The sequence below is a fragment of the Anomaloglossus baeobatrachus genome, chromosome 3 (genome assembly GCF_048569485.1).
Source record: "Anomaloglossus baeobatrachus isolate aAnoBae1 chromosome 3, aAnoBae1.hap1, whole genome shotgun sequence".
Taxonomy (NCBI): Eukaryota; Metazoa; Chordata; class Amphibia; order Anura; family Aromobatidae; genus Anomaloglossus; species Anomaloglossus baeobatrachus.
The window spans coordinates 492,326,566-492,345,909 of NC_134355.1; the positions used below are offsets into that span (position 1 = coordinate 492,326,566).

The 19,344-nt window shown below is 44.8% G+C and overlaps 1 protein-coding gene across 6 annotated transcripts in view; it reads left to right on the forward strand.

Moving 5' to 3' along the window:
- The window catches only part of ZBBX (zinc finger B-box domain containing), a 341,437-nt gene that overhangs the window by 166,169 nt on the left and 155,924 nt on the right, over positions 1-19,344 (forward strand). For all 6 annotated transcript variants that reach the window (XM_075338565.1, XM_075338563.1, XM_075338568.1 and 3 more), the window contains 3 exons: positions 4,181-4,301; positions 7,059-7,156; positions 7,264-7,373. In XM_075338565.1, the coding sequence (XP_075194680.1) occupies positions 4,181-4,301; positions 7,059-7,156; positions 7,264-7,373 (329 nt within the window). The remainder of the gene's footprint in view (positions 1-4,180; positions 4,302-7,058; positions 7,157-7,263; positions 7,374-19,344) is intronic.

Here is a 19,344-nt window from a genome sequence, read left to right on the forward strand (position 1 = left end):
GTAAGGAGGTTGTATGTTCTCCCCATGTTTCCGTGGGTTTCTTACAGGTACTCCGGTTTCCTCTCATACTCTAAGACGTACTGATAGGGAATTTAGATTGTGAGCCCCAATGGGGACAGTGATGATCACATCTGTAAAGTTCTGTGGAATTAATAGTGCTATATAAGTGAGTAAAATAAGTAAATGTCATAAATTTAGTGATGTGTAGTTATGCAAAATGACACAGGGAAAAAGTATTGAACACATGAAATTAAAGAGGCACAAAAAGCCATGGAAAATCATGGCACCACTGAAATCTATCAGTAATTAGAACACAATCCTTCCACTTAGTGAAAAATAATATCAGCTGGTTCAACTGATGGCCTATAAAAAGGTGTCTCTTTACCAAGGTGCCACACAAGAAACATCCCATGATAGATAAAACCAGTCTCAAGACCTTCGCAACCTTACTATTGCAAAACATAGTGATGGCATTGGTTATGGAAGAATTTCTAAACTACTAAAGGTTCCAGTGAGCACTGTTTGCGGCCAATATCCAGAAGTGGAAATAACATAATTTCACCATAAACTGACAACGACCAGGTGATCACCCCAAGATTTCAGACAGAGGAGTGAAAATAATTATCAGAAGAGTTGTCCAAGAGCCAAGGACCTCTGACAGAAAACTACAGAAAGACCTGGAATCAGCAGGTACAATTGTCTGACAAGAAGACTAAGGGGTACTTTGCACACTACGACATCGCAAGCCGATGCTGCGATGTCAAGTGCGATAGTCCCCGCCCCCGTCGCAGATGCGATATCATGGTGATAGCTGGCGTAGCGAACATTATCGCTACGCCAGCTTCACATGCACTCACCTGTCCTGCGACGTCGCTCTGGCCGACAATCCGCCTCCTTATTAAGGGGGCCTGTCGTGCGGCGTCATAGCGACGTCACACAACAGGCGGCCAATAGCAGCGGAGGGGCGGAGATGAGCAGGATGTAAACATCCCGCCCACCTCCTTCCTTCCACATTGGCGGGTGGGACACAGGTAGGAGATGTTCCTCTCTCCTGTGACTTAACACACAGCGATGTGTGCTGCCGCCGGAACGAGGAAGAACATCGGACCGTCGCAGCAAGGTAATTATGGTCTTCGCCAACGCTACACCGATGATACGATTACGACGCTTTTGCGCTCGTTAATCGTATCATCTAGGCTTTACACACTACGATGGCGAGAGCGACGCCGGAAGTGCGTCACTTTCGACATGACCCCACCGACATCGCACGTGCGATGTCATAGTGTGCAAAGTACCCCTTAGGATATGGATTACTAGAACTATATTTTGTGGTCTGATGATCTGTAAGTAAAGGGAGAAAAAGACACTGCATATAAATAGAAAGCACTCCTGATATAGTTACATATAAAACAAAGAGAGATTGTATTAGTACAGTTTAAAATTTGTCTAAAAGGAGTCTGCAATTGTATTCTGTTGCTGCAACCCGCACTAGGGTCCAACAGCAATTATAGTGCAATTAATATTATACAGTGCCTACAAGTAGTATTCAACCCCCTGCAGATTTAGCAGGTTTGATAAGATGCAAATAAGTTAGAGCCTGCAAACTTCAAACAAGAGCAGGATTTATTAACACATGCATAAATCTTACAAACCAACAAGTTATGTTGCTCAGTTAAATTTGAATACATTTTCAACATCAAAGTGTGGGTCAATCATTATTCAACCCCTAGGTTTAATATTTTGTGGAATAACCCTTGTTTGCAATTACAGCTAATAATCGTCTTTTATAAGACCTGATCAGGCTGGCACAGGTCTCTGGAGTTATCTTAGCCCACTCCTCCATGCAGATCTTCTCCAAGTTATCTAGGTTCTTTGGGTGTCTCATGTGGACTTTAATCTTGAGCTCCTTCCACAAGTTTTCAATTGGGTTAAGGTCAGGAGACTGACTAGGCCACTGCAACACCTTGATTTTTTCCCTCTTGAACCAGGCCTTGGTTTTCTTGGCTGTGTGCTTTGGGTCGTTGTCTTGTTGGAAGATGAAATGACGACCCATTTTAAGATCCTTGATGGAGGAGCGGAGGTTCTTGTCCAAAATCTCCAGGTAGGCCGTGCTATCCATCTTCCTATGGATGCGGACCAGATGGCCAGGCCCCTTGGCTGAGAAACAGCCCCACAGCATGATGCTGCCACCACCATGCTTGACTGTAGGGATGGTATTCTTGGGGTCGTATATAGTGCCATCCAGTCTCCAAACGTCATGTATGTGGTTGGCACCAAATATCTCGATCTTGGTCTCATCAGACCAGAAGCTCATTGTTCTTTGTGCCTGAAATACTTCTTAATACTTTAGGGGAACCAAACAGAATTCTGGTGGTTTGAGGGGCTGAATAATAAATGACCCTCTGAATAAACTTCACAATTTAAAAAAAAAAAAAAAAAAGAAATAACATTCTTTTTTGCTGCAGTGCATTTCACACTTCCAGGCTGATCTACAGTCCAAATGTCACAATGCCAAGTTAATTCCGAATGTGTAAACCTGCTAAATCTGCAGGGGGTTGAATACCACTTGTAGGCACTGTATGTGCCGCCTCACCTTGTGTGAGGATTTCTTATCTATCCAAGTATATCACCTGCAATGTGGGATGCTACTATATATTGGGTCTTGTGTGTGATTGTTTTAATTGGTTTTAATGTTTATGTACAATAAAGGTCGTAATTTTTATAAGGAACTATATCAGAAGTGCTTTCTGTTTTAGATGCAGTGTTTTATTTTTCTCCCTTTACATAGACATTTTCCACTCAATGAGGGAAGCACCCATTAAATGTAATCATTGCTATACACTCCTCTCCTTTGAACAGCTGTGGTCTGATGAGACTAAGATAAACTTATTTTGTTCAAATGGTGTCAAGTGTGTGTGGTGGCAACCAGGTGTTGAGTACAAAACTAGTTTGTCTATCCTTCAGTCAAGCATGGTGGTGGGAGCGCCTTGGTGTGAGGCTGCATAAGTGCTGCTGGCTGTGGGGAGCTACAGTTCATTGAGGGAACCATGAATTCCAACATGTGCTGTGACATACCGAAAGAGAGCATGATCCCTCTCTTCATATTCCAGAATGATAATGACCCCAAACACACCTCCAAGATGACCACTGCCTTGCTAAAGAAACTGAGGGTAAGGGTGCCTGACTGGTCAAGCATATCTCCAGCTCTAAACCCTATCTAAACCCTATTGAGTGTTAACCTTATTGAGCCCTAAACCCTATTGCTAAAACGGAAGGTGGAGGAGAGTAAGGTCTCTAACATTCACCAGCTCAGTGATGTCATCATGGAGGATGGAAGAGGATTCCAGTGGCTCCTGTGAATCTCTAGTGACCTCCAAGCCCAAGAAATTTAAGACACTGCTTGAAAACAATGGAGGACATAAAGAATATTGACAGTCTGGCCACAATTTGACCAATTTCACTTAAGGGTGTACTCACTTTTGTTGACAGAAATTTTGACAATAATGTCTGTGTATTGAGTTATTTAGAGGTTATACCCAATTTATATTATTATACAAGATGAACAGTGACTTCTTTACATTATATCAAAGTGTCATATCTTCAGTATTGTCCCGCAAAAATCTATAATAAAATATTTATATAAATGTGAGGGCTGTACTCACTTTTGTGATATACTGTTTATGTAGATGCATATATGTATTTAGTGTTATTCTAGGGGTTCTCCAGTGGAATCAAGCTATCGCCTATTCAGACTGGTAATAGGTCACTAAGGGTTTCTTCAGACATTACTTTTTTGAGCACGATCTATCTGTGCATGTCTATGTAATTGTACAAAATCAGACGGTACTCGGATGCCATCCACTCCAATGCACTGTTCATGGAGACTTATATACAGAACCTCAGTCTTGCTGAATCACGGCCTATGTCTATTACACATGTAGGAAGAATGTTCTCACCACAATGTAATATTGCTCTCACAAAATACAGCTTCTTTCCGACATATGTAATGTGGCTGCATTGTATCCTGTCCAGCATAACTGCAAGACCCCTGCTCCATGATATGCTGTCGAACTGAACGAGCTATCCTAGGGCTTATAGTGAAAGCCCTCCATCCACTATGAAGCACAATTGTTCTTTACAACATATAGATCTAATGTAATGGATACATTCTGTTTTCTAGATGGCACGGGAAGCACGGCGGTGCAGACTGTAGTCACTACCATTGCACAGCCATTACATATTGAGTTTAAAGAAAATAGCTTAAGCTACATGGAGAAATTAATGCTAAAAAGGCACAGAAGGTATAGTATATCTCCTATACATATAGAAATAAGCAAAGTGATCATTATTTACAATAACTTTTCAATTTCAACTTGCTTTAATGTATTTGATTATAGGTGATCTATGGGTTGCCACGTACTTTTATAATATCCATATTTATTCTATGCCATAATTCTCTTTTGTGGGAAAACCACTTTAGTACATTGTTGTGTTTATGAGATCTTAAGCCCACTTAATTATTCTTCATTTTCATCCTCTTACTAGTCCTGTATCCTTGTAGGCTAAGCTTCTGGCACATGACATGCAGCACATCACGTTCTTTCATGAGCTGAAAAACATATGGAAAACTAGTAGCAAAAAAATCTACTCTAGATTGGTCCAGCAACTCTGTCAGTAATCTGACACTGCCGGACTAGATTACTGTGATCTGCCTTCTACCTGCAGGCATCCCCAGCTCCATTTTTGATTAGCTAGCCTGGCTTAACGTTGTGTTTCCAACACGCTGGATTATTGACATTTCTCCAGGGCTTCAAATCAGAAAAGCACTGGGCATTGCGGCAGGTAGGAGGCGGGTCACATGGCTCCTACTAGCAGCTGCAAAGTACTGATGAGGTCGCTGGACTTGTGTCCCGTAAATCAATTCATCTCTAGTTGTTAACTATACAGTACATATGTAGCAACATTTACTTCTATGGACATGTGCTCTCGTTATTGCAGCTAGATAAGTTCACAGTGCTGATTGGCATTGCCCCACATACACTATCAGCGCTTAGCAGCACCTCCCCATAGAATAACAGCGCTGATTGGCACAGCCCCATACAATAACAGCAGCGCTCATCAACACTGCCCCATACAATATCAGCTTTAATTTACACTGCCCCATAGAATAACAGCGCTAATTGGCACTGCCCTATAGAATAACAATGCTTATAGGCACTTCCCTATAGAATAACAGCACTGATCAACACTGTCCAATAGAATAACAGCGCTGATCGACACTGATCCATAGAATAACAGCGCTGATTGGCATTGTCCCATAGAATTACAGCACTGATAGGCATTGCCCCATAGAATAACAGTGCTGATCAACACTGCCCCATAGAGTTACAGCACTGATCGGCATTGCCCCATAGAATAACAGCTCTGATTGGCATTACCCCATACAATAACAGCACTGATCGGCACTGCCCCATAGAATAACAGCACTGATCGGCACTGCCCCATAGAATAACAGTGCTGATCGACACTGCCCCATAGAATAACAGCGCTGATCGGCATTACCCCATAGAATAATAGTGCTGATCGGCACTGCCCCATAGAATAACAGCACTGATTGGCACTGCCCCATAAACTAATAACACTGATAGGCACTGCCCCATAGAATAATAGCGCTGATCGGCATTGCACCATAGAATAACAGCACTGATCAGCACTGCCCAATAGAATAACACCACTGATCAGCACTGCCCCATAGAATAACAGCACTGATTGGCACTGCCCCATAAACTAATAACACTGATAGGCACTGCCCCATAGAATAATAGTGCTGATCGGCACTGCCCCATAGAATAACAGCACTGATTGGCACTGCCCCATAAACTAATAACACTGATAGGCACTGCCCCATAGAATAATAGCGCTGATCGGCATTGCACCATAGAATAACAGCACTGATCAGCACTGCCCAATACAATAACAGCACTGATCGGCACTGCCCCATAGAATAACCGCACTGATCAGCACTGCCCAATAGAATAATAGCGCTGATCGGCACTGCCCAATAGAATAACAGCGCTGATCGGCACCGCCCCATAGAATAACAGTGCTGATCGGCACTGTGCCATAGAATAATAGCGCTGATCGGCACCGCCCCATAGAATAACAGTGCTGATCGGCACTGTGCCATAGAATAATAGCGCTGATCGGCATTGCCCAATAGAATAATAGCGCTGATCGGCACCGCCCCATAGAATAACAGTGCTGATCGGCACTGTGCCATAGAATAATAGCGCTGATCGGCACTGCCCCATAGAATAATAGCGCTGATCGGCACCGCCCCATAGAATAACAGCACTGAACGGCACCACCCTATAGAATAACAGTACTGATCGGCACTACCCCGTAGAATAACATAGGTCCATAGGGGCTATCTGATAAAACATCTGATAGCACTCTTCCGTGTTATTCACTGGTGTGAGTGAGCCCATAAACTAGCCCATTCACTTACATTGGGCAATATGCTGTCAATGTGCTGTTTAGCAAATTGACTGAAAATGTGCTTTTTCTGGGCGAGACCTTGTTCAGCAGCTGAATAGCCTCAGATTTCCCATGTTGCTTCAAAAATAAGTAAAAAGTATTTTCATTGGTTTCTTAATGCAGAAGTCGTAACTAGTCACAGTCGTCTCACTTAGATATTCTGTTATTCCATTTATTTGCTTCTGACATCGGTTCACTTATCAATTGCAGTTATCTAAACCTACCAGGCAACAATAGGTGCAGCGCTAAGCATGAAATCTTGGTGCCGTAGAACACTATAGTGTCAGGTTATTTCATATGTAATCTTATAAAACGTCTCTAGTAAATGACAGTGAATTTGTGTTATATACTGGCCCTTCTTAAGATGGTCATGTTCTTGCTTGTGATAAAATCTTGTATTCTTCCTTTCCTATTGCTATAAAAGACAAATTTGTGTATATCACTGAAAATTACCGCATATTTCTTCCCTTCGCACCCAGGTCGGTAAATTAAATATATTCACTTTTTGCTCCTTTCTACAGAACGTCAGTTAGTCAAGTCCCACATAACTATCTAGAAGAAGTGAGATATTCTCCCACGGTATCAGAGAATGAACTGGATAAGTGCAGTGATTTGACAGGTTAGTGCGCCTCGGCTGAATTTGTATTGACCGCACTAAAGCGCTTGAATAAGACGTTAATTCCATTGACTTTGCACTAATTCTTACCTGGTTGTTACTCTTTCAAGCTGAAGAAATGGAAGCTCATGAAAATTATGTGGCTTTGTTCAGAGCTGGGGAACATGTCAGGAGCGATGTGATACATGAACCTGCTTTAAAGATTGTGGAGTTGGATAAGGTATTGTGGAGCCATTAAAACGTTTTGATAAAGGGAATAACTGCGGTTGGGTACTATATCTCAGCACGCCATGCAGAAGGTTTCATTTCAGTAGAATAATAGTCTACCATGTGCATTAGCCTCACTTTTGGCAGAATTAGAGTACTCGGCTGTGTTTTTCCTTGCTGCGTTATAGTATATTTCAGTAATGTTAACTCATTTTGTCATGAATCTGACAGTTTTACGTTATAGCAGAGGCTGGAATATCCTTTAGTAGTATGAGCATTAGTGTATTGCCATAAATGTATAATGCTGGAGCTGCACTGCAGGAAAAAGTTCTGCAATAAAACCTATCATTTTGCTAAGTGTCATCTAATGCTGGAAACATACCATAGAAGTGTAGCCCTATAAAGTACTATAATGTGCTGGTGCATTGTACTGCACCGCACAAAAGCTACTTTACCAAAAAATCAGGTGAACAGTCACAGTGAAACTTTTTCCAGAAGGGCTAAGAAGTACCGTATTTTTTGGGATATAAGATGCACTTTTCCTCCCAAAAATTGGGCGGAAAATGAGGGGTTTGTCTTATAATCTGAATGCACCTTAACGGGAGGTGGTAGAGAGGGGTTGAAGGAGGCAGGCAATGTGCAGGTGCCTGTGCGGCAAGCTGTGCTGGGTCCTGTGTGGTGAGCTTTGTGGCGGGCTGTGAGGCAGGATCATCCTGAAAATGTCAGTGGTGCGGGGTTCAAATAATGGCGCTCAGAGGCGGTGCTTGCGCAGATGGAGCTCACTGTTTAAGATTTCATCTGTGCATGCGGCGCCTCCTGCCCATTGATCTCCCAGCAGCAGACTTAAGGAAAATGGCACCCTAAGGTGGCGTGTGAACAGATGAGATCTCGGCTTGTCATTGAACCGATAGCTCAATCTGTGGGCACCATTTCTTTGAAGTCTGCACCACCGACAGTTTCTGGAAGTTGTCTACCTCACAAGATATGGGACACCCACTGCCAACACCGCCCATAGCATCGACCTGCTCCACCACTGCCCTTGCCTCCTGTGACTCTGCTCCACCACTGCTGCCACCACCTTCGATAAGAGACCACCAGATTGTAAGGCACTGGAAATGCATAAGGCTTTATACAGTAATTTTTCTTCAGATGGATTTCACTTTCATGTAAATTTTAATAAATGATGTTTCTACTCGAAAGTAAAGATGAGCGAACCTTTGGATGTTTGGTTCACTGGCAGCACATGAACCAAATCTCCACTGATCAGAACTTGGCCCGAGGAGGTTTGGAACCACTGATTGGGCAGTTTGGGTCTTCGCCCACATACAGCCAGCCATAAGCAGATCACTTCCAAGGGAGGTTGGAAGGCCATTTTCAATTTTTTTTTTTAAATTTTTTTGCACACTACATCTGATCATGCTGTTGTTACCCCCAGTACAAGCCACACTGAAACACTGCAAGTGGCTCGCACAGGGCTGAGCACCAAGCATACCAAGAGTACCTGAGCACAGCGTTGCTCGCGTTAGTTAAGTTCGCACGTAAAGCACCCAAACTCCAAACCCCAGTTTTGTTTTTTTTAAGTTGGTGTTCTGTTCGAAAACCGAACCTCGGGTTCGCTCATCTCTAATTGAGAGAAGTCAGGTTTCTCAAAAAGCAACAAAAAATGCAACTTTTAATGACTACTGCCGTCTCAGAATTAATCATCCCCCTGAATAGAATCCTTCATAAAAGTACACATTCACAAAACAAGTGTTGTCTCCAGGACCCGTGCTGTAAGAAGGGATTTATTGGTTACATCAGGTGTGTTTGAGATAAAACACTTGAAAAACCTGGACTGGTTAAAGGTTTTGCAGTATTTAATTGCATGTTAGAAAAATAAATTAAGAGAGTGGTTCAAAAAGTTATGAGAAGAGATTATTGCCTTGTACAAACAATGTAAAGGATATAAAAAGTTATCAAAAACATTGAGTGGTCCTAGGAATGTAGTTGCAAATTGAAAGTTATATGAACATTTGCTATAGTACCTGCTCATGGCAGAAAGAGGACACTATCACCAGTTGCCACCAGATTCCTGTCGAAGCAGATGGTCAGAAAAAATCCAGTGACTGCAAAAGATGTGCATCAAAATTTGGTGTCAGCCGGCACAGAGGATGCATTGTGCACAGTAAGGCGCAAAATAAGCACTGAAAGTCTCGATGCCCCAACTCCAGTACTAAACGAAAAGCGATGAAGCAAAACTAGAACTTCTGGGGCCTGATGATCAGCAGTATGTCTAAGGCCTGCAACACACATCCATGCCGCCGGTACGTGTTTGGGACTTTTTGACACGTACCGGCGGCACGAACACACGTTCACCAATATTACCCTGTGGTAACAGGTACACACATGTAAAGCCACACGGAACGTATGTCCATGTGGTTTGTACTTGTGTGCATTTTTTAACGCATGACATGTCCGGGTTACACCGGCATCACGATGACAGGGACCTGCTAAAGTGAATGGGTCTGTGTCTGCACATACGTGACACGGACGTGTGTTTTCCGTATGGTCCATGTGTTTTTTTTTTTAAAAAATGGTGAAACGGCTCAAGACACATGGACTGCACACGGACATGACACGTATGTATCTCAAGCATACACGGACATTCAACACGCACACAAGGCAAGCATACGCCATCACACTGTTGTCACATGTACCAGAGAAACGGACATCAAAAACGGAACACGGACCCGAAAAATGGACCGCAAGACACGCACGTGTGTTTTGCAGACATGTGTTTCAGGCCTTATATAGGAAAAATAAAGCACACAATGAAGAATGACACTATCACGGTGATGCTCTGTGCTGCTTTATTTTCTCTGTCACAGAAAGTTTGGACCATGTGGAGGGCAAAATGGATTGTCAGATTTTAGTACATTCAATAAGAACATGGCATTCCTGCTGTGAAAAAGCTGAAACTTACACATAAAGTTCACCAAGACTTGTTTCAGAAAATGTCAATGAATGGAAACTGATGTCATTGATTGGAGCCCCATAGAAAATCTTTGGTGGGACTTGAAGGAGGCAGCATCTGCACACGAGCCCGAGAATATTAGTGAACCGGAGTGCATTACCCATGAGTGATAGACTAAAGTTCCTCAGGAACGCTGCCACAATCTTTTATCTGGCTATGCATCATGTTTGCTGCAGATCATAACAGCCAAAAGAGCTCCACTAAATTCTAAAGATGTCTGTCATAGGGGGGTGAATAATTCGAAGACTGTAGTAGTCCGAAAAAGTGGCATTTTGTGATGAGTTTAGAGAAAATAAGTTTTATATTAGTTGTATTGAGTTATTAAAATTCTTTTTGTGCAATTGGTTTATTGTAAATAGCAGAAAGTTTCTATATTTTGCTAATAAATTTAAAAGTTATTGGCCAGGCAAAATATAACCTTGGTCAGGGCACTGAAAGTGTACAAAATAACAAATGTAGTAATACTCACTTACTGGTACCCTCCTGAGTCCAGCACAGGACATTCCACGACCTGCTCAAGGACAAGAAGCAGAGACCTCACTGTCCAACCAGCCACTCCAGATGAATGCAGTACTAAAGACATTTTCTAAAACAGTCCTAAAACTGGGCAACACTGTGACTAAGTGGTTAGCACTGCAGCCAAAGGGACAGTGATAACAATGTGTGTAAAGTTCTGTAGAAATGAATGGCTCTATGTGAGCGAGTAAGATAAAATATTACCCCAAAGTAGTATCCAAATGTCATTAATAAGTATTTTTCTGGGTGACATATATATCCTAGAACAATGGAAAACTTATGATATCCTGAAGGATCCTGAAGACCCACCTCTTCCGACAAGCCTACAACCTGCCGTAACCCTCAGTCTGATACAGCGCCGCACAATCAACGATACCCTAACCTACTGTATCCTCACCTATCCCTTGTAGACTGTGAGACCTCGCGGGGAGGGACCTCTATCCTCCTGTACCTGTCTGTGTCTTGTATTGTTTATGATTATTGTACTTGTCCCTATTATGTACACCCATTTCACATGCAAAGCGCCATGGAATTGATGGCGCTATAATAATAATAATAATAACTGTTCTTTAGTGTAATGAATTAAGTAAAGAAATTACTATGTTGGAAAAATGCTCTTATCCAGACTACTTTCTGTTTCTAAGCCTTTTATTTTCAGGTCATATACCTGTTACACACTGCTGCTCAACAGAATCCTATAAACATCAACACTGTTACGGGGAATTTGTCAGCAGGTTTTTGCTATGTAATCTGAGGACATGCTGTAGGAGTTAAAAAAAACAAACAAAAATCAACTATACCTCTCTTATCAGGCCGTGTGCTATTGTTTACTTAAAGTAAAGGTTTCATCAATTTGTGATTATCATTGCTGGAGTACATTGTGTCGTGCATGGCGGTCGGTACACACCCACCTCTGATTGACATCTCACTGTCAATGTACAATCTCTATAGAGAGCCTGGTGTAGGTGGGATGCTAAATCAGCTCTGCCCTCTTTGCTAAATCTAACAGCTCTGATTGTGTCAGAACTGCTGCAGTCAATAATCTAAGTGATACTTCATTGGATTCAGAGTCTATTTGCCTACATTATGTTGCTCTCAGATGAGGTAGTAAAAGCCTGCTGAGAGATTCCCTGTAATGATCATAAACTTTCCCATGGGAGATATACAGTACAGATTAAAAGTTTGGACACCTTCTCATCTCTAGAACAACTGTTAAGAGGAGACTTTGTACAGCAGGCGTTCATGGTATAATAGCTGCTAGGAAACCACTGTTAAGGACAGGCAACAAGCAGAAGAGACTTGTTTGGGCTAAAGAACACAAGGAATGGGAATTAGACCATTGGAAATCTGTGCTTTGGTCTGATGAGTCCAAATTTGAGATCGTTGTATCCAACCACCGTGTCTTTATAGAAAAGGTGAACGGATGGACTCTACATGTCTGGTTCCCACCGTGAAGCATGGAGGAGGAGGTGTGATGGTGTGGGGGTGCTTTGCTGGTGACACTGTTGGGGATTTATTCAAAATTGAAGGCATACTGAACCAGCATGCCTACCACAGCATCTTGCAGTGGCGTGCTATTCCATCCGGTTTGCATTTAGTTGGACCATCATTTATTTTTCAACAGGACAATGACCCCAAACACACCTCCAGGCTGTGTAAGGGCTATTTGACTAAGAAGGAGAGTGATTGGGTGCTATGCCATATGACCTGGTCTCCACAGTCACCAGACCTGAACCCAATCGAGATGGTTTAGGGTGAGCTGGACCGCAGAGTGAAGGCAAAAGGGCCAACAAGTGCTAAGCATCTCTGGGAACTCCTTCAAGACTGTTGGAAAATCATTTCCAGTGACTACCTCTTGAAGCTCATCAACAGAATGCCAAGTGTGTGCAAAGTAGTAGTGAAAGCAAAAAATGGCTACTTTGAAGAACATAGAATATAAGACATATTTTGAGTTGCTTCACACTTTAAGTATTTCATTCCACATGTTTTAATTCATAGTTTTGATGCCTTCAATGTGAATCTACAATTTTCAGAGTCCTGAAAATAAAGAAAACTCTTTGAATGAGAAGGTATGTCCAAACTTTTGGTCTGTACTGTATGTGATTTTATAATGGTAGATTAAACTTTATACTCAGTCGAGGCTAAATTAAGGGCGAACACAGCAGTGTGCCTAATTAATTCACCTATGTTTTCTCAAATTCGTCAATCATAAATGTTGGCTTTTCACCAATGAATTGCAAAGGGCAGTGAACAAATGAAGCAGATATCAGGTGAAGGTCTATTCTCACTTCCAGCCTACAGCCTGAGCTTTACTATACACTGTAGACCATTATTTATCAGCCACATAGTAAAATGCCCACCTGTAATCTGCAGTCAAGCTAATGCAGGAGGACACAGCTGTTTCTAAATGGTAATCTTCAATAGGCTGCTTGTAAAGGGCTAATCTGAGTCCTTTATTAAAGGCACACAGAGCTAGCATGCAGAGCCATTTGACACTAAGTAGGATGTGACAGCTTTTCTCCATGTAACTGTTTCTCCTAAGCGGTAAACCCTAATACTCCATAACATAAAGTGATCTATCATCCATTGTTACATTTATAACTACATCTAGCAAAGTAAGATGATAACTCCGATCACTCCTGTGTTTACCTGCTGTACATTCAGTCTGCCTCTTTATGGTGGTATCTCACAGTTCAGAAGCAAAAAGTCTCACAAAGCTGTCATTAGTGTGCCCACTTCAGGCAACTCCTTTCTCTATTTCTTGAAAAGACAGACATTTTATCACTAAATTGAAGAGGAAACATTAAGTTTTCCTTATTGTACAGTGCCTTGAAAAAGTATCCATAACCTGTGAACTTATCCACATTTTTTCACGTTACACCCACAAGCTTAAATGTATTACTGGAATTTTATGTAATGTACCAGCACAAAGAAGCAAGAATAGAAGTGTAAAGGAAATGATACCTGATTTTCTAAATATTTTAAAAATATAAATTGGAAAATTGGGACGTGCATTTGAATTCAACCCCTCCTGAGTCAATACTTTGTAGGATCACCTTTTGGTGCAATTACTGCTACACGTCTTTTGAGGTACAGTGCCTTGCGAAAGTATTCGGCCCCCTTGAATTTTTCAACCTTTTCCCACATTTCAGGTTTCAAACATAAAGATAAAAATGTTAATGTTATGGTGAAGAATCAACAACAAGTGGGGCACAGTTGTGCAGTTGAATGAAATTTATTGCTTCTTTTAAATTTTTGTAAAAAACAAATAACTGAAAAGTGTGGCGTGCAATATTATTCGGCCCCTTTACTTTCAGTGCAGCAAACTCACTGCAAAAGTTCATTGAGGATCTCTGAATGATCCAATGTTGTCCTAAATGACTGATGATGATAAATATAAGCCACCTGTGTGTAATCAAGTCTCCGTATAAATGCACCTGCTCTGTGATAGTCTCAGTGTTCTGTTTAAAGGGCAGATAGCATCATGAAGACCAAGGAACACAACAGGCAGGTCTGTGATACTGTTGTGGAGAAGTTTAAAGCCGGATTTGGTTGCAAACATTTTTCCAAAACTTTAAAACTCCCGAGGAGCAATGTGCAAGCGATCATATTGAAATGGGAGAATTATCATACCACTGCAAATCTACCAAAACCCGTCCGTCTCTCAAAAATTTCATGTCAAACAAGAAGAAGACTGATCAGAGATGTAGCCAAGAGGCCCATGATCACTCTGGATGAACTGCAGAGATCTACAGCTGAGGTGGGAGAGTCTGTCCATAGGACAACAATCAGCCGTACACTGCACAAATCTGGCCTTTTTGGAAGAGTGTCAAGGAGAAAGCCATTTCTCAAAGATATCCATAAAAAGTGTCATATATAGTTTGCCATAAGCATCCTGGGAGACACACCAAACATGTAGAAGAAGGTGCTCTGGTGAGATGAAACCAAAATCAAACTATTTGAGCACAATGCCAAACGATATGTTTGGCGTAAAAGCAACACAGCTTATCACCCTGAACACACCATTCCCACTGTCAAACATGGTAGTGGCAGCATCATGGTTTGGGCCTGCTTTGCTTCAGCAGGGACAGGGAAGATGGTTAAAATTGATGGGAAGATGGATGGAGCCAAATACAGGACCATTCTTGAAGAAAACCTGTTGGCGTCTGCAGAAGACCTGAGACTGGGATGGAGATTTGTCTTTCAACAAGACAATGATCCAAAATATAAAGAAAAATCTACAATTGAATGGTTCACATAGTGTTGAGCAGACCCGTACTGTAAACGTCTGGATCCGCGCGGTTTCAGCGCTATCCCCGGGCCGGACCCGGGCGCGGGATTACGGGTGCATGATCCGGAATTGGCAATTAATAAAAATGAAAAAAACTATAAATGAGCGTTTCATACTTACCGAGACTCTGTGTCATGGCGGCACACTGCTTCCGGCTCGTGCTTTCACTTCCAGTGCTGTGCATGCAATCACACAGCTTTCTGTGTTTTCCCCGCCCACCGGCCATCCTCTCAGCTGTGATTGGTTGCAGGCTGACGCGCCCCCCAGCCTGTGACAGTCTCTGCCGCGGTCATCGCTTATCGCGGCTCAGTAATAGGCTGCACTCGGAGCGGCCAGTCGTGCTCTATAGCTGCTCGCTCTGAGATGTAGCAGAGCTGGATGTGTCGGCATGAGACTTCTCCTGTGGATTACGTCAGAGCTGGAGGGTGTTTGGGCTTAATAAAGAGGTGAAGCAAAGTGTGTTTTGTATTTTATTCCAAATAAAGGATTGTTCTCTTTGTCTGTGTTTTTTTACTGTCACTTACAGGTTTGTGTGATGGAGGTATCTGATAGACGCCTGTGCCATCATACAAAGCTAGGGTTTAGTAGCAGCTGTGCGCTGTTATTAACCCCTGCTATTGCCCCAACTGGCACTGCATCACGCCTCCGGGAAGAGCCGGTATCGCACACCGGTATTGTCACATGTAATAGATGCGGCAGGCTGAAGATATACCAGCCCCCAGCCGGCGTTATCATGGCTGGGGATGAAAACTGTGGGGAACCGCACGTCTTTTTTTTTTTTTTTTTTTTTCTACGCCGCAGTCACACTTGTGAGGAACTCCCGCAAGTCTGACATCGCAGAACAGCTGCAAACTTCTGACAGGAGTGTACATGTGTTTCTAGGTGTCATGCTCCCGGTGTCCCAGCAGCGCTCCTTACCCACTGATCCGGTCACACCATCCCGGCACCGCTCCGTACCCACTGATCCAGTCCACGTGCCCACCGGTCACGGCCACCGCTCCCGCTCATGCTCTCCTGCGTCCTGCTCCTGGTCTCATGAGTCTGACTCTGAGTCTTAGCCACATGTTTCTGTATATGACCGGGCCGCGCCCACTCTCCTGGTCTTATAGGCGCAGCATACCTGCAGCAGGAAATGTCATGAGGCTGTGCTGGGTAAATAAGACTGGCCTTTCCATGTGGGCGGGGCCTGATCAACGTGTCTTGAATCCTTGTCTTGTGAGCTAGGTGCTCAGGTCCCCTTGTGCCGTGTCCTGTACTACTGCCTGTCATTACTACCCGGCACCTGTACCAGTATCCTGCATTGTCTGAAGGAACTCTGTGACCCCAGTGACTTTGTTCTACCCATTCCCTGTGGGACGCTGTCCCTGCCCCGTTAGTGCTCCGGCTACCATGCATCCAGGCCTCCGGTGGGGTGCACGGTCCAGTGGATCCACCTCCTGGACCTAACAGTTTGATCAGGCCATGGATTCCGCCGGAGCACAACCGTCCGATCTGGGCGAACAGCGCCAGGAACTGGTGCGACAGCGAGAGACCCTGACCCGTATATTGAATTTCTTGACGTCTGTGGACCACCGTTTGTTTACGCTACAGACCGCCGCCTAGACCCGCCGACACAGCAAACAGCGACTACGTCCGAACCCGTTGTCTTCCCGGCCTCGCAACTCCGCCTCGCTGCACCACCTCGCTGTGCGGGAGATCCCAAGACCTGCAGAGGCTTCTTGAATCAGTGCTCCCTGCATTTCCAGCTGCTCCCGCACCTGTTTGTTTCGGACTAAGCAAAAGTGGCATTTCTGATGTCCCACATGGAAGGCGAAGTGTTGGCCTGGATAAATCCGTTGTGGGAGAACGAGGATCCGGTAATGACCGACATCCGGGAATTCCTTCAGGCTTTTCGAAGTACCTTTGATGAACCGGGACGCACTACCGCGGTTACCTCTTCGCTCCTCCGGCTACGCCAAGGAACTCTGACGGTGGGCCAGTACGCCATCCAGTTCCGCACGCTTGCCTCCGAGCTAGGCTGGAACAACGAAGCATTGACTGCCGCTTTCTGGGAGGGGCTCTCCGGTCGCATCAAGGACGAATTAGCCGGTCGTGATGTTCCCCGTACCTTGGATGCTTTGGTATCTTTAGCCACCCGGATTGATCTCCGTTTTCAAGAGCGAACCAAGGAAGTATCCTGGGAGAAACGACCTATCCGTCACATCTCCATTCCGCAGCAGTCTACCGTTACCCCACCACTACCATCCTGCAATTCTACTCCCAAACCCATGCAAATCGACCGACTGAGCCAAGCTGAGCAACGCCGTGCAGAGCGACTCGCCCGGGGCCTGTGTTTCTATTGTGGAAGCGGTACACATCTGCTTCGTTCTTGCCCTGAGAGACCAGGTAGACCCCAAGTCCAAGGGATGGTGGGAACCACCACCCTTGGTACCGGAATCGCCTCAGTCCCGGTTACACAGACTGTCCAGGTAACGACTGAGAAGACCCGGCTCACGGCAGAGGCTCACATTGATTCAGGGGCAGCGGGTAATTTCATCCTACAAGCTACCGTGGAAAGTTATCGGATACCGGTCATCCCGCTTGCAAAACCCCTCTGGTTTGCCTCCGTGGACGGAAAACCATTATACGAACCCGTTGTATATACAACCGAACCCGTGAGACTCCTTGTTGGTGCTCTGCACACTGAGACTATTGCTTTATAAGTCATCCCGAGAATGTCTCCCGCGCTCCTGCTGGGTCTGCCCTGGCTACAACTCCATGACCCTGACATCAGTTGGCGCTCTGGCGCAATCACTCGCTGGAGTCCCTCGTGCCATGATAACTGTCTACAGCCCGTTCCTCGGCCCCTGGCACCTGACCCTGTCATGTCGCAAGAAGAAGAAGAGGAAACGACGCAGTCCAGCGCTGTACCACAACTCCTGTCACTTGTGCCTGTGGTGCCACCGGAACCAGAAGAAGAGACAACGCAGTCCAGCGTCGTTCCACCGTCCCTGGCAATTGAGACTCTGATACCACCAACTTCTGATGATGAGACAATGTCCTGTGCCTGGTTCGAGACACCCGAGCCGGTCGTTCTCGATACCCTCTTTTCTACCACCTGTACTACCGAGCCGGTCGTCCACGATTTCCCCCTCTCCTGCTGCCAGTACTCTCCTTCCCTCCGTTGCCACTGACATAGGTTCTCCGATAAGGGATATTGTGGCCATGAAAACGGTGCGGGGTAGGCAGTCCTTCCTGGTCGATTGGGTGGGTTGCGGTCCTGAGGCCCGGTCCTGGTTGTCCCGGAAGTACATTGCTGCTCCTCTCCTGCGCGACTTCATGTCCCGGCCGCGGGGAGGGGGGCATAAAGGGGGGGGTACTGTCACGCTCCCAGTGTCCCAGCAGCGCTCCTTACCCACTGATCTGGTCACACCATCCCGGCACCGCTCCGTACCCACTGATCCAGTCCTGGTCAGACTTCTCCTGGTCTCATGAGTCTGACTCTGAGTCTTAGCCACATGTTTCTGTATAGGACCGGGCCGCGCCCACTCTCCTGGTCTTATAGGCCCAGCACACCTGCAGCAGGAAATGTCATGAGGCTGTGCTGGGTATATAAGACTGGCCTTTCCATGTGGGCGGTGCCTGATCAACGTGTCTTGAAGCCTTGTCTTGTGAGCTAGGTGCTCAGGTCCCCTTGTGCCGTGTCCTGTACTACTGCCTGTCATTACTACTCTGCACCTGTACCAGTATCCTGCATTGTCTGAAGGAACTCTGTGACCCCAGTGACTTTGTTCTACCCGTTCCCTGTGGGACGCTGTCCCTGCCCCGTTAGTGCTCCGGCTACCGTGCATCCAGGCCTCCGGTGGGGTGCACGGTCGAGTGGATCCACCTCCTGGACCTAATACTAGGTACATGCACGCTCATGTTCAGACAGCAGCAGGCTGTGCTGGGTAATGTCAGACCCGCACGAGTCTGACAGCGCATCACCGGCACAGCTGCACACTTCTGACAGGAGCGTGCATGTGTTTCTAGGTACATGCACGCTCATGTTCAGACAGCAGCAGGCTGAGATTATGCCAGCTTCCAGCCAGCGTTATCATGGCTGGGGATGAAAATTTGTGGGACTGCACGTCGTTTTTTTTTAAAAATTATTTAACAAAAGAAAAGCCGCATGCGGTTCCTCTT